The sequence below is a fragment of the Sander vitreus genome, chromosome 12 (genome assembly GCF_031162955.1).
Source record: "Sander vitreus isolate 19-12246 chromosome 12, sanVit1, whole genome shotgun sequence".
Taxonomy (NCBI): Eukaryota; Metazoa; Chordata; class Actinopteri; order Perciformes; family Percidae; genus Sander; species Sander vitreus.
Genome location: NC_135866.1, coordinates 12,237,614 through 12,254,375, shown reverse-complemented (window position 1 = coordinate 12,254,375; position 16,762 = coordinate 12,237,614). Strand labels below are relative to the sequence as shown.

The 16,762-nt window shown below is 36.4% G+C and overlaps 1 protein-coding gene across 2 annotated transcripts in view; it reads left to right on the top strand.

Annotated features, from left to right (window-relative positions):
* LOC144526981 (A-type potassium channel modulatory protein DPP6-like) overlaps positions 1–16,762 on the top strand; it is a 73,773-nt gene that overhangs the window by 54,983 nt on the left and 2,028 nt on the right. For both annotated transcript variants that reach the window (XM_078264758.1, XM_078264759.1), the window contains exons 8-25: positions 1,968–2,088; positions 6,779–6,933; positions 8,256–8,353; positions 8,514–8,640; positions 8,755–8,793; positions 9,012–9,119; positions 9,205–9,296; positions 9,386–9,433; positions 9,520–9,632; positions 10,418–10,465; positions 10,594–10,692; positions 10,824–10,893; positions 11,702–11,896; positions 11,974–12,028; positions 12,158–12,260; positions 12,379–12,434; positions 12,565–12,637; positions 12,756–12,829. In XM_078264758.1, the coding sequence (XP_078120884.1) occupies positions 1,968–2,088; positions 6,779–6,933; positions 8,256–8,353; positions 8,514–8,640; positions 8,755–8,793; positions 9,012–9,119; positions 9,205–9,296; positions 9,386–9,433; positions 9,520–9,632; positions 10,418–10,465; positions 10,594–10,692; positions 10,824–10,893; positions 11,702–11,896; positions 11,974–12,028; positions 12,158–12,260; positions 12,379–12,434; positions 12,565–12,637; positions 12,756–12,829 (1,674 nt within the window). The remainder of the gene's footprint in view (positions 1–1,967; positions 2,089–6,778; positions 6,934–8,255; positions 8,354–8,513; positions 8,641–8,754; positions 8,794–9,011; positions 9,120–9,204; positions 9,297–9,385; positions 9,434–9,519; positions 9,633–10,417; positions 10,466–10,593; positions 10,693–10,823; positions 10,894–11,701; positions 11,897–11,973; positions 12,029–12,157; positions 12,261–12,378; positions 12,435–12,564; positions 12,638–12,755; positions 12,830–16,762) is intronic.

Genomic DNA, 16,762 nt, shown 5'->3' with positions numbered 1-16,762 from the left:
CCTTTTTGTGGCATTGGCTAAAAGTTACAGTGCCTTGCTGTTTCAAGCCTTTTTAAAAAATGAAATCATGTATTTGTGACACGTTTCTAGATTTACATCTTCTGTAGAAACCAATGGGCTTTGAACTGAATGCCTCAGATTCTTATCAGATAAAGTAAGGAGAGACAACTAAAACATTGTTACTTTTGGTCTTTTCATGTGATTTGTTGACAAGAAAAAATTATGAGAATGACAGACTTATCCTTTGATGAGCTGAAAAGTGCCATTGACCCAAGCACCTGCTAATCTTTAGTTTTATTCTCTTGCCTCCTGCAAGACTTTTTTTTTTACCTCGCTGACTTTAAATTTATTTCAGTTTGAATTGCGGTGATTAGACAACAGACCACATGTTTCATTAGCTATTACTTCAAAGCTCTCTCTTCTTCCATAATTGCTCGTATCATTTGCTTTAAATCACAGATACATTGCTGTGAGAAAATATTAACATTTCAAGTGTGCGATGAGACTTTGCCTGCTGAGGGAAAAAGATTAATTTGCATATGGTAATAGTGTACCTGATTGTTTTGCAATCCTGTTACTGTAGCTCTGGGTTTGATTAAATGAACAGCCGAGAAAAAAATTAAATGAGCTTTTGTCTTTTGTCACTGTCTGACCTGGCGAAGTTGCACATATTTCCTTTTTATGCACTATTTCTGCATATAATGATTTTCTAAGTTTATCAGAATTGGAGTGATTTTTAATCAAGTGCTTCATAACATAAAGATTCACATAAAGATGTTTGTGGCAGTATGGCTGTGTGCAGTGATGCATCAGATGTAGTGAGAGGAGCAGGGAGATGAATCCTGCTATACTTCCCCTATTAACCCACAAGCAATTACTCTACCGTGACAGAGCAATCAGCAAGGCTGGGTCGTCACACACACACACACACACACACACACACACACACACACACACACACACACACACATACATAGTGCATTTCACTATCTTTGTGGGGACCTGTCATTGACATAATGCATTCCCTAGCCCCTTACCCTAACCATAACCATCACAACTAAATGCCTAACCGTAACCCTTACCCTCACCCTAACCATAATTCATAATAATGAAGAATGAGAATTACTGTATGCAACTTTTGCCAACCACCGGCTTCTTTTGCTTTACACAGTCCTGCATTGATCAGTTTTCCTCAAATGTTGATCCCACAGTATAAATCTTTGACAGCAACAGATCAGAGCAAAAGGAGCCATGTCTTTTTTTGACTCTTGTGCTGGCGATTTGAGGCTTAGATTTAACTGAAGAGGTTTCAGCTGACAGCCCAGTCACACCAACACGGCCTGTGCTTCAGCTATCAATCAATCCCACATTCATCTCCCTTATGCTGGCACCAGACGAAGAAGCGAAAACACTGAAGTGGATTGACAGAGGGTTTTAAGTGTCACACACGCATCTGCCCGCGGTATGTCTCAATTCCTTCAGGCAATGCCATTATTGCTGCTTAAATCAGCAGTCTATCCTGCAGTTTAGCTCAGCCATTGCCCACCCTCAGGAGACAGCATAATGTCTCAATAAACACGGGGAAAAAAATATGTGTGTATGTGCCTGTGGGGCCTCAGACAGCTCCAGCTCCTTGATTAGCAACAGAAAGAATTCCATACTGCTTTGGAGAGGAATCTAGCTCAAACTGTATTTAGGCAAATATCCGTTAATAAAGTGCTTAAGGCAGGTGTTGTCTGACAATGTATTAGCTTGTAAGTGTCATTGAGTGGGTGTTTCTATCTGGATTAAGATAAAGTGGTTGGATAGAAAGATAGAAAAAGTAGTACCAGCTTTGCACCACAGCCTAGCATTACAGTAATACACCATAGACTGTATTTAATACACATACAAATTCTAGGCTACATACAGCGATACAGTAACGATCAGAACAGATACTAATGATGGTTCTGCTTTTCTCTGTCCAGATCTTCATATTTGAAAACAACATTTACTACAGAGCAACAGTAGATAGCCGAGCAATCCGCCTGATTTCCACTGGTAAAGAGGGAGTCGTCTTCAATGGCCTTGCTGACTGGCTGTATGAGGGTAAGACAACCAGGGGCGCCGCCAGGAATTTTGGGCCCCATGACAAAAAAATCAAATTGGGCCCCCTCTGTGCAGCTGTTGTCACCACATCTCTAGGACCTAACTGTCCCATCAAAAGCTTTACATAACTCTAATTAAAAGCTTGCAACTGTCTTGCTTATTGTAGTTCAATACTAGTACTAGAATTTGACAAAATGGAAAATTCTCTTAATAAAATTAATTATTATTATGATTATTAATGAAAGACAGAGAAATCCCCACAGACTCCCTGCAATGATGCTAACTGGCATGTCATTGAACACAATGTTGGTCACCTTCTTCACTGGGACAGGGAGGGGCTCAGTTAGGGGGAGACTGGGGTGCTGCTGACTCATCTGTTGTTAAGTCTCTTAAAAGGGGTAGGGACAATGATTTAATATGAATAACTTGCTAAACGTTTCCCTGCACTGATTAAATGGTTATTAAATGTAGGCTAACACTAGTCTGTAGCTAGCTAGCTTATTTCACTATGGACATTAAGCCAACAGGTTAATACCACTCACAGACTTTAGGCTACCCACCTTTCTTGGTGAAAAACTGGGTTACAGTTTGACACCCTTTCCTTTGTCTTTCCTCTCTCTCTTTTCTCTCTTTCCTTTTTTGAAAACCAGATTTTGATTTAACGTTACTTGGCAACACTGTGGTCACTGTAGTTCTGGCGTATCTACTGACTGCAACTAAACACCGTCACTGAGTGCGCTACGGCAGGACCAAACCATTTCATGCAGATACAGGGGGGTGGTTGGTCTATATGGATGTTTACTTTTTGGTAAATGGGGATATTTAACTTTTACTGCCAAAAACAAGTAAAAACAAAGAGATCATTAATTTTATTATTATATTTGAAATATATATACTGAATGATGATGGTTTAATAATTTTAAATTAGTTTTTACCTATTTTTTGGGGCCCCTGTCAGTCATGGGCCCTTGGAATTGTCCTAACTTTTCCCCCCTATATGGCGCCCCTGAAGACAACTGCAAACACAGTTTCAGCAAAACACAACAAAGCACAGGATGAGATTACGTCCCCTTATTTCCATTTAGCAAATAGTGGACTTTCTCCAAAGTTCAAAGACAGAGTAGGGATTTCTGTCACTTTCAGAATTGACAGAACTTAAGCATGTCTAAAAATACATTACATGGCCAAAAGTATGTGGACACCTTGTATGTGATTGCACTTGTATATGATATGAATATATCATTACAAAAACCATGGCCATTAACATGCTATTATCTTACCCTTTCACTCTCCTTGGAAGACTTTCCTCAAGATTTTGGAACCTCATATGTATTTGCTAATATTTAGTCACAAGAGCATTAGGGGGTCAGACGCTGATGTTGGGTGATGAGACCTGGTCGCCGTTACTGGTGTTGGATGCGGTTGAGGTCGGGGTTCTGTGAATGCCATTCAAGTTCTTCCGCACCAAACATGAAAACCATCTTTGCAGGCCGCGCTTTGCTTAAAGGCATTGTTACATTGAAAAGTAAAAGCCTTTTCCAAACTGTTGTCTAAAATATCATAATTTGTAGTTTGTGTTACTTCACTAGTATATTATCACCTCTTAAGTTGATATAGCAAATGTGTTAGCATTACCATTCATTTGAAGTCGTGTTTTGTCTACTAATATTCACTGCTAAATGCTCCACTATGTTCACCAGCTAGTCGCCATCTTTGTCTGTCTGCTGTTTGGGGAAATATAGAATTGGGTGATAACGGTGGGTTTGTTACTACAAGCAACCCCTTTCATATACAAGTAGCCATGTGGTGCATTGGTAAAATGAAGATATTGATTACAGGCTCTTTAATTGGATCTACGGAGACCAAACCATGAACAACAGGGGTGTTCACAAACTTTAGGACATATAATGTTTTAAACTACCTAAATTAGAAGCGCATTTTGATCCAATGTTGTGACACCTGCCCCTACCCAGAGGCATGTTTGTGTGTTTGTGTGCATACTTCCATTTGAAAGAGCACAGCTGGATACATTTCATTGCCCCTCCTTCGCTAGACTTCCCATAGTCTGTCTTTGTTTTCAGGCAGTTTTAATTAATTCATGTCTGCAGTGCTGCAGCCTCACTCAGCAGATGTTTAAAAGCCAGCATACTTTAATATGAGGCATTTTCTGATTACTGCATAATTGAGACAGACATTGCAATTAGATACCACTTGAATATGGCTTTGTTTACAGATGCGCTGCCATGTTTGAGACAAGGTTTCCCACTGTGCATTCATTGATAATAAAATGTATAGGTTTAAGTCAAGACTTCTGTTTCCGGCATGGTTATAATTATTAATTTTGAATTTATTCAGAGAATGGATTTGGATAATGATTGCAGTGTAATTGTATAATTTAATTGCGAAAGGCCAGTTACTATGAGATAAATTCTATTATAGTGCATGAATTGCTTCAGGGTCAGCTCTAATTGGTTTTTCGTTAATGGGATTATTTCTTTGTTGTGGACACAGAACACGACATGAAAGAAGTAATCCATTTTCAATACTAAAGAAAGATTTGTCTAGCTATGTTTTGATTGATTTGTCAGCAGATAACAGACTGTTTCACAAAAGCAGAGATCACATAGCTTTCATCTTTTACAACACAGTGGTACTGTATTATTCAGGTGAGATAGGTGTGGAAAAAATTGTCTGAATGTGGCTCAAGGTGAGGCTGCCTTGTTTTTCTCTGGTATTTAGTGTTCTCCAGTCCTCAACCTTGAGTGAGAGATACAAAACATTTTTGTGAGCTGCAAATGCTCCCATCACAGAAAGGCTGAACAAAAATCCCATTTAGTGCCCTCTAAGCCTCTAAAACTCAAACTTTAAATTTCCACTTTTAAACTTTTACACATGAATGTGCCATATATATTTAGAATCTGCTTGTTGCAGTCATTGGAGTTGCAGTATATCATGCAAATAATGTTGAAATACTCAGAGATAATGTGCCGCTTCTATGGCTGCACTATTACATCCAATTTTCTGAAACATTGGGATCCTAACTCAAATTTGAAATACAGTCCTGTGGGGTTTGACACAAAAAATTCCAAAAAATAATTTTCTGTGAGGCTTTGATGTTGGTTAGAGTTAATAATTATACCTCAGTTGTCATAATAACGCATCAACAAACGTAAGCTCTATCTTTGATTAAGAAATTAAAGATAGGGAAGTCATGGGATTGAAGTTGAGACAACTTTTAATGTTTTCCTGTAGAGCAGTGGGTTTGGGAGATCATTTTTTACAAGAATATTACAGGAGTTAACATTTGCATGTATACTTATTTCTGTGGGTTTCAGTCTGTGCATTTGCCCTTTCCAAAGCCCTTTCCTATTGCAGATGGAGGTTTAGACAGCTGTGTGTTTGCCTCTGACAACAGTTATTGTCATGCACAGAAGACCCATCGCATGCACCAGACACATCGACCTCACAGCCGATCCACAGCACTCAACACTGATAGTGTGGGAGGACAAAAAACATAAAACCGTTACAGGAAATATTCATCTTTTTGTCTTGTATGAATTGCAGATACAGTACGTATACATTGATGTTAAATGCCAGGAATCTTATTTAATGCTCCGACCTTCATGAAATAATGAATAAAATATATGTTGTGCTCCTCCTGGGTTATAGAGGAAATTGTGTTGACTAATGTTCTGTGGGCACAGGCCTTGAACGTCCTACTGCACTGCAACACACAAGTCGGCCTTAGAGTGAGAACTCAATTCAAATGTTGAGAATTCAACACTGAAGTTTTGTGTCCTCAATCTGCCCCTGTTACAACACACTTCCTGTGCATTCACGATGTGAAAAAAAAACATTGTTATAGCACGTTGAAATCAACAATGAAATTACAAAGTCCTCGTCCTCAAAAGTTTGAGCTGGGCATTTTTACCAAGAAAGGCTGTTGTTTAGATCTCCACATATAGGTACACTAGAATGTGTACTGTAAGTGCTTTTGATAGAGCTCTTCTGCCCCCTGCTGGATGAAAGTCACTCATCAGGAAACTGCTAAATAAAGGAAACTGTAATCAGGAAAGCTCAAGTATTTAAACTGTCAACATGTAAGAGTAATTGGTTTGTTTTTCCTCACCATAGGGAATGGGCCATAAATCACAGATGCTACAAATATTAAACTAGTGTCTGTTGAAATGGGGACATACTGGAAATGTCTTTATCAGTGTCAGAATATAATAATTACATAAACACCAGCTAACAGAGAAGCTGCAGATAGAGCATTGAAAACCTTTTATGTGAAGCCTTTTAGGGATGTGGTGTTGTAGCCAAATACTTTTATCTTTCAGGAGGCAAACATTACATTTCTTATTGGATTTTTACATGGATTTAACATGTATTTCTAGAATAACTTTTGGACAGTTTCCAAAGTTAATCTGGTTTTTGGAAATTTCAGAAATTTGTATTCTGGTCTTCGGTTTCATGCATGCTTCACAATGCATGTGTTATATAGTTAGTTTAGTTTGTTGGTTTACACGTATATAAAAATATTACAGATTAATATACACATAATCAATACAAGATTTGATGGAGAGATGAAAAAAACCATCAAAGGGGCTTAATCTGGGCACTCTCCAATGCATTTAAACAACAATTAAAATAGAAAGAAACTCAGAATCTGTTTGTTTTGTTTTTACAGAGGAGATCCTGCAGACTCACATAGCCCACTGGTGGTCTCCAGACGGGCTGCGTCTGGCCTACATGACCATTAATGACACGCTGGTGCCAAAGATGGAAGTTCCCTTCTTCACAGGAACGCCGTACCCCGCCACCTTGGAGTATCACTACCCAAAGGCAAGTCTGCAGCCACAATCTCACACCGATTATCTTAACTTGCTCTACTTTGTGTTTAGATTCTCATTTTGTTGTTACTTGTGTGACCTTCCACATATTTTATTAGCACTGTTGGAGGGAGCCTGAGACCTAAGATTTTAATTGCTAACGACTGCTATCCTGTAATTGCTGTGCACATGATTTTAAAAACCTTGAACATTTATTAAAATGGCTACAATCAATGTCCACTGCATGATAAAACATGTTTTTATTTATATGATATTTTTCATCCAGATGGTTAGAAGAGTCTTTGAGATTTTTGGTTATCATTCAGAACAATGACTGTGTGTTTAAATAACCAACTGGGTTTTTCAAACATTGCTGGTTAATTATATTTTAGAGAAAATGATGGTTTCCTTTTTGACCCGTATATGTATGATATCGTACGAAAAGTAATGCACACTAAAACGTATTATATACGAAAACTAGGAGACCTCCGACTGGTCACATCAGCTACAGAGCTCCGTGCTACAGAGCGGCAGTTTCTAGTTTAAGCCGCTACAGAGCTTCATGCCGCCGACTACAGTGCTCCGCATTGTGCTCCGTCAGGTCAGCGGTAGTTGGTGGTTCAGTTACCTGAGAATGTGACTGTGAGCCAGGTACAGAACACCGCAAGCTGCCGATCGTGGTGCTCCGTCAGGTCAGCGGTAGTTGGTGGTTCAGTTCAGATTATGGTTAAGATTAGCTAGGTAAGAAAAAGTGAGTGTTATGCGGCGACAAAAGTTAAGTTTTAGGCACCAAAACGACTAGTTAAGTTTAGAAAAAGATCGTCGTTTGTATTAAAATACACATTTCCTGGGTGAAAGTCTTTTCGTTTCTCCGGGAAGCGAACTCCGCTGCCTGGCTTGTAAATCCTGTATGTTAACACCCACCCATCCTACCCAACCACTTCCCTATGCAGCCAGCCGCGTTCTTATACAGCAGCAGTCAATGTGGTGCACACAGCAAAAAAAACGTGTTAATCATACGAATTACAGTAGTTAACTTTCAAACGTATGGTTCAGAACAGGCTGGGCTATACTATTAACTACACAAGAGGCAAGGAATGGAGGTTAATGAATGTCTAAAAAGGCAAACATTTGCCAACAAGTTTGCCATATCAACCTAAAATGTGCCCCAAAGTGCCCAAAAAAAACTCCATGTTGATGTTGTTATACATAGAGGACTGTGATAGATAGAACGTGTTTAACTATAAAGACAACAGAACAGAACAAAAGACAATTCCTTATTGTCTGCAACTGAAATCCAGTCTGACCTATCTAGTGTCCTCTTGGACCTTGCAGGCTGGGGAGGAAAACCCTGTAGTGCACCTGTCTGTGGTGAGCCTCAATGGTCCCCTGCACACTGTTGTGATGAAGAAACCTGATGACCCCCGAATAGGGTGAGTGACAGCCCAACGGTGCCTTATTATTGTGTATGAAAGAACAAGCATCAAAAATAGCCTAGAGTATTAGCCACCTACTACATACAGTATTTTCATAAGGTAGTCGAGACAGAGGTCGTCAGTGGTGGTGATGTAATCTCACTTTCTGTTTTTCCAGGAGGGAATATTATATCACTATGGTAAAATGGGCTACCAGCACCAAACTGGCTGTCAACTGGCTAAACAGAGGCCAGAACAACTCTATCCTGACACTGTGTGAGGCTACAACTGGAGTCTGCATTAAGGTGAAACAATCTGTAAATGTTCTTTGACAAAGTGTGAAATTTGCTGTCAGTGTGTATTTTGTGTGTGTTTGTAGATTCAGAAAAAAACTTAAAGTCCTACTCCTTTTGTTTCAGAAACATGAGGATGAGAGTGAGAGCTGGTTGCACAGACAGGTATGTGATGAAAACACTGATTCCCTGTTGTTGTGTAGTAGTTAGTAAAAAACACAGACAGTGTTTGTTTCATGTGTCGGAGCTTGAACGAGTAAATAACAGGCCTACGACCGAATCACAGCTGTGATGATATTAAGTACAACAGCACGCCCTCTCGTGTGACATTGCTTAAATACAAAAGCCCTGCAGGTACATTTTCTTTTCTCTCCTTTCTGCAGAATGAAGCACCGCTCTTTTCCCATGACGCACACAAGTTCTTCTTCACCAGAGCAATCCCTCAGGGTGGGAGAGGAAAGTTTTTCCACATTTCTATGTCCACCTCTCTGGTAAAAATAAATGCAGAATTATCCTTATGATATTTGTGTTGAAGGTTTGGTACAATGTGCTTAATGTCCCTTTACTTTATTCTAGCCTAACACGAGCACAGACATACTTCAGTCCCTGACCTCTGGAGACTGGGACGTCACCAGCATCTTGGCCTACAATCATAAAAGGAACCTCATGTAAGACATGTTGATGTCTTTTTTAACAGCCAGTGCTGCACATTCATGGCTATTCTGTTACTTGATGGTAATGTTTGGATGTTTTCCAGATACTTTCTAAGCACAGAGGACGACCCCAAACGACGGCACTTGTACAGGTTGGATTTTCCCACAAGTTATACTTCTGTGTTTTCTGCAAGTGCTATACACTATACAATGATGCTCACTCAGTGCCATCCCACAGTGCTGACACCATCCCTCCGTTCAACCGCTGCTGCCTGTCTTGTGAGTTCAAGTGCGGCTATGTGGAAGTTTCATTCAGCCCCAACATGCAGTACTTCTTACTCAACTGTAAAGGTGAGCGTCCTGGACCTTGAATCTCTTGTCAAAGAACAGCGGACTGAGAGCGCTTTACATCCTTGCACTCCTGAGAATGAAAGTCGTCTGGGGGAGGCAGAAAGCCACGTTCAGTAGAAAGCATAACTGAATTAGTGTTACATGTCAGGTTGAGAGCTTATATCGAACTGGACATTAGCAGATAACCTCAAACCTCTGCTGGATCCCTCTAATTAGCCACAGAAACAAATGTATTGTCTGACTGCAGGCCAAGAGTAATGTGAGCACTACTGAGCTGCTGGCAGCTGCTGAGCTGTGTGGCTTTCTGTTTTATTTTATTTTACTATTTGTCATATGAAAATACAGTGTGTGGTTGTTTGCTAGATATTCATTGTAGAGACACTGTAGAGACATGCCATTATTATTTTTTTTGCTCTTGCTCATCACAATGGCACAAGATCACAGTTTCTATAGCGGCTGATTTGTTTAGGAGGCTCACTCCAGAGAGAAAAAGTGCCAGTGGCTTTCTTCATTAATTGGATCTTTGGAGAGCAGCTCAATTGTGAAATAATAAGCTACTTCCTCATGGGACGGAAGTAGATTATTAACTGCAGAGCTGGCTGAGAGGGCTATTTCTGAACTCTGTTTAAGATGAGACAAGGAGGTGTTTCTGTTGCAGAGAAGGATTAGGTTTCAGATGCTTGATTACTGGTGTGGTGGCCTTTTTTCTCAGTGCCTTGTTAATGCAAATTAACTTATATCATTGCATTCCTGTTAACTGATTTTCCCTGAATTGTTTTGTGCAGGTCCAGATATACCGAGTGTGGCTATCTATAGCACAGAGGACAAACAGAGTGAGTGTCATCTCAGTAGTATTGTCGTCCTACTTCACCATTACTGTACTGAATTATATGAATATGTTTTAACTGACTAGATTTGTCATTAAGATATTGTAACACCTGTTTAAACTGCTTAACTGCAGAGGTGTTTGACGTGGAGACAAATGAAAGAGTAAACAACACGTACAACAACATGCAGATGCCCAGAGTGGAGTACGAGACCATCACCATAGACGATTACAGTATGTACTAATGTGGAATTAGCAAATACTGTACACAAATATTACCTGTGTACATCTTAATGAAATTACAACCACTCATCTTGTATTATAAGATTCCCTGTAACCTTATCTGTTAACCCTATCTGTTGTAGCTCTGACAATGCAGATTCTGAAGCCAGCTGGATTCATAGATACAGCCCATTACCCCTTACTGCTGCTAGTGTAAGTATGAATATGTCTGACTTTTAACTTTTGACTCTTAATTCCAAAAAGACATCTTTATGAAACAGTGCACAGAATAGTATCAACACTTGAATGCAGCAATTACTTTCATTACTATTGAAAAAGTTGAAAAATACTACAGCGATTTAGTATGCACTTCCCTAAATTTGGGAGACTCACAGGAATTGTATTTAAAACTGACAGAATTGTCAAAAAGGTTTATATCCTGACTTTTAATCCCTAGCAGGGTTCAAGATCCAAAAATGCTGGATCCTACATTTCCCTAATGCAACTCAAAAGTGTCTTTTGTTGGGCCCTGGTAAGGCCTTTCAAGCTACTGCCCCCAATAGTTAATGCAGCCTTTCTGTCATTTATTTTTGATTGTTTGGTCTATTAACCTTAAAAAAAAAAGTAAGCATTTCCTGTCACAATTCCTCAGGGCTCAAGGTGAAGTTGTCACATTTCTTATGTTGTCCAAAACCCCAGATATTCACTTTAAGGCAAATTTTTACTAAATACTACATTTGTGAAAATCGCTTTGCCAGACCTTTCTAGTATTGAACTGACTGATAAGGTGGTGTTGTACTGGACTACATTACATTGCAAGGTAATCTGTCGTGTAACAGTCCTTTGTTCTTATTTGTATATATTTCATTTTGATGTTAAACCCTCTATTCGGACAGTTATATAACCAACAATGCTAAAATAAAATCTGTCTTCCTCTTAACAAGATTCCAATATAATATTAATCTCTGAGAAATTTGTCAGTCCTTAAAATGACCAACATATGGCTGTGGCTTTCGTACAGGGATGGTACGCCCGGTGGGCAGATGGTGTCGGAGCAGTTCCGAGTGGACTGGGCCACGGTTTTGGTCAGCAGCTTCAGCACTATCGTCATCCGCTTTGACGGCCACGGCAGCGGCTTCCAGGGCACCAACTTTCTCCACAAAGTCAGGAGGAAACTGGGAAGACTAGAGGAGAGGGACCAGCTAGAGGCACTCAGGTTAAGACTTGTGCTTTCACTGCAAGCATGACAGTAAGAGAACACTGAAAGTTTGACCAGTTTTCTTTTATTTTTAGGTTCATTTCCAAAGAGCATTACGTTGATCAGAGTCGAATGGGAGTTTATGGAAAGGTAAGGACAAGACAACACACCAAAGAGGCTCCTGAGATACAGTAACTGCTTCACATTGAAATTATTATCATGAATTATAATTAATTAGACTTCTTGATGTGTTTCTGTGTCTCCCCTACCTTTGTTCAGGCCTATGGAGGATATTTAGCCACGATGCTTCTGAGCTCTGAGGAGTTTAACCAACTTAAGTGTGGAACAGCAGTCTCCCCCATTACAGATTTCGAGCTCTATGGTATAACTTTCCACATATTTTTTTTTCTATGGATGTGTTAAAGCTGTCATGTTTTTGGGACAGTGTCTGAAGGGGCTCAATCTTTCTAACTCAGTTTTTCCTCTTTTCTAAATGGCAGCATCTGCATTTTCAGAACGATACCTCGGCTCAAAGACAGATTCCCGAGTATATACGGTAAAGTTTTAACGTTTCAGTCTCCTTAACCAAATAACGCACCAAGATGTTTAGCTAAAATGTACAGGGATGGAGTTAAGGGTTATTTTTGATGACATATATGCTGGATTTCCCTCTCTCTTTACTTCAGATGGCAAATTTAGCACACAGAGCAGGTCTGCTTCTGCAAAAGCAATACTTGATAATTCACCCAACTGCTGACGGTAACAGACATATGTTTTATATATTATTTCTCAATACGCAGTGAGTAAAACACTAACAATTTAACTGTGATCACACCCTAATGTGTTGTCTCCAATCTTATCTTCTCGACTACCACAGAGAAGGTTCACTTCCAGCACACGGCCAAATTTATCAATCATTTAATCAGCGAGAAGGCCAATTACACTCTACAGGTGAGTTTCTGAAATCACTGTTATACCTGACAAATGGACCTGTGTATAACTGAGGATTTAATTTGACTGACTCAGACTGCTGACGCCTCATATTAATTGTGGCTGAACGTGAGATTGCATTTTCGCACAGATCAAGGACTCTGGATTTTGTCTTAACAGCCAAGTTTGGAAAGGAGGAACAATTACATTTTTTGGCATACTATGCTCTAACTTTTGTAAGGATTTCTTTTGTCATACTATGACTTATTTACGACATTTTTTATGACATTCTATACTACGACTTTTTATGACATACTATACTATGACTTTTTTATTCTATTATTCATGACATACTGACTTTTTCATGACTTTTATTCACTATGCTATGATTTTTTTAAGACATTTTGGGCGTACTATACTATGGCTTTTTATGACTTTTTATTACGCACTATACTATGACTTTTTATGCATTTTTTTGGCATTCTATACTATGACTTTTCATGACTTTTTTATGACACACTATAGAATGACATATGGAATGTTTCGACATACTATACATACTATATTGTGGCTTTTTCAACATACTACAATATGGCTTTATCATCACTTTTTTCAACATACTATACTATGGCTTTTTTATCACGTTTTTCGACATACTATAATATGTATTTTTTATTACTTTTTTTGACATACTATAGAATGACATATGGAATGTTTCGACATACTATACATACTATATTGTGGCTTTTTCAACATACTATAATATGGCTTTATCATCACTTTTTTCAACATACTATACTATGGCTTTATTATAACTTTTTTCAACATACTATACTATGGCTTTTTTATCACGTTTTTCGACATACTACACTATGACTTTATTATAACTTTTTTCAACATACTATACTATGGCTTTTTTATCACGTTTTTTCGACATACTATACTATGACTTTATTATAACTTTTTTCAACATACTATACTATGGCTTTTTTAATCATTTTTTTACACATACTATACTATGGCTTTTTTATCACGTTTTCAAAATACTATGCTATGGCTTTTTTCGACATACTATACTATGGCTTCATAATCACTTTTTTCAACATACTATACTATGGCTTTTTTATCACGTTTTTTGACATACTATACTTTGGCTTTTTTCAACATACTATACTATGGCTTTTTTATATTTTTTCGACATACTATACTATGGCTTTTTTTATAATTTTTTCAACATACTATAATATGGCTTTTTATCACGTTTTTCGACATACTATAATATGGCTTTTTTATCATTTTTTCAAAATACTATGCTATGGCTTTTTTTGACATACTACACTATGGCTTTATTATCACTTTTTTCAACATACTATACTATGGTTTTTTTATCACTTTTTCGACATACTATAATATGTATTTTTTATTGCTTTTTTTGACATACTATACTATAGCTTTATTATCACTGTTTCGACATACTATACTATGGCTTTTTTTGACATACTATACTATGGCGTTTTCATAATGTTTTTCAACATACTATACTATGGCTTTTTTATCACGTTTTTTTCGACATACTATACTATGGCTTTATTATAACTTTTTTTCGACATACTATACTATGGCTTTTTTATCACTTTTTCGACATACTATAATATGTATTTTTTATTACTTTTTTTGACATACTATAGAATGACATATGGAATGTTTCGACATACTATACATACTATATTGTGGCTTTTTCAACATACTATAATATGGCTTTATCATCACTTTTTTCAACATACTATACTATGGCTTTTTTTATCACTTTTTCGACATACTATAATATGTATTTTTATCACGTTTTTCGACATACTATACTATGGCTTTATTATCACTGTTTTTCGACATACTATACTATGGCTTCTTTTTAATTTTTTTTCGACATACTATACTATGACTTTATTATAACTTTTTTCAACATACTATACTATGGCTTTTTTATCACGTTTTTCGACATACTACACTATGGCTTTATTATAACTTTTTTTCGACATACTATACCATGGCTTCTTTTTAATTTTTTTCGACATACTATACTATGACTTTATTATAACTTTTTTCAACATACTATACTATGGCTTTTTTAATCATTTTTTACACATACTATACTATGGCTTCATAATCACTTTTTTCAACATACTATACTATGGCTTTTTTATCTTTTTTCAACATACTATACTATGGCTTTTTTATATTTTTTCGACATACTATACTATGGCTTTTTTTAATCATTTTTTCAAAATACTATGCTATGGCTTTTTTTGACATACTACACTATGGCTTTATTATCACTTTTTTCGACATACTTTACTATGGCTTTTTTAATCACTTTTTCAAAATACTATGCTATGGCTTTTTTATAATTTTTTCGACATACTATACTATGGCTTTTTTATCACTTTTTTTTAAACCTACTATACTATGGCTTCTTCATCACTTTTCGACATATTATACTATGACTTTATTATTACTTTTTTCGACATACTATACTATGACTTTTTTATCACTTTTTTCAACCTACTATACTATGGCTTTATCACTTTTTGACATACTATACAATGACTTTATTGTTACTTTTTTCGACATACTATACTATGGCTTTTTTATCACTATTTTTCCACATACTATACTATGGCTTTTTATCACTTTTTTCAAGATACTATACAATGGCTTTTTTCAACATACTATACTACAACTTTTTTATCACTTTTTCGACACACCATACTATGGCGTTTAAAAAGAAAATTTGAAATACTATTCTATGGCTTTTTTATTGCTTTTTTCAACATACTATACTCTGGCTTTATTATCACTTTTTTCGACATTCTATACTATGGCTTTTGTATTACTTTTTTCGAAATACTATACTATACTATTACTAGTATGATACAATATATTACGCTATCATTATAACTTTTTAATTAATTTTTTATGACATTCTATACTATGACTTTTTCATGATTGTTTTTTATCACATACATAACCCTCCTCCGCACTTTGGATGATGTTCTGGCAAAGCGAGACTAATGACATACTGACTTTTTCATGACTTTTTATGACACTATGCTATGATTTGTTAACACTTTTTTGACATTCTATACTATTACTTTTTATGACTTTTTTATGACATACTATACTATGACTTTTTTTAACTTTTCATGACATACTATACTAAGATTTTTTTTGGCATACTATACTTTGACTTTTTATGACATACTGACTTTTATGACTTTTCTTATGACATACTATACTACTACTACTAATGTTACTATATATGATACTATAATACAATCCATTATGATTTCATTATAACTTTTTAATGACTTTTTTTTAATGACATACATACTATACTCTGACTTTTTTATGAATTTCTTTTGACATTCTACTATGACTTTTCTTCGGCATACTATACTATGACTTTTTGAGACTTTTTTTATGACACTATACTATGACAATTTTATGAAATTTGAATGACATAATTTATACTATGACTTTTTATTAACTTTTTATGATATACTATACTATTATGTTTTTGGCATACTTATACTACTATACAACTATACATAATAAAATATATTACAATTTCTTCTTTTTATGACTTTTTAATGATGTTTTTTTTAATCAATTCTATACTTTGACTTTTTATAAACTTGTTATGACATAATATACTATTACTTTTTATTAAGTTTTTATGACATACTGTTATGACATGTTTTTGCATAACATTTGATTTTTTTTGTCATACTATTACTTAGTTATGACATTCTTTACTCTAACTTTTTATCACATACTATACTATGACTTTTTATGACTTTTTCATGACACACTATACTATGACTTATGACATTTTTTTTACATACTATACTATGACTTTTTACTAGCTTTTTATGACATACTGACTTTTATGACTTT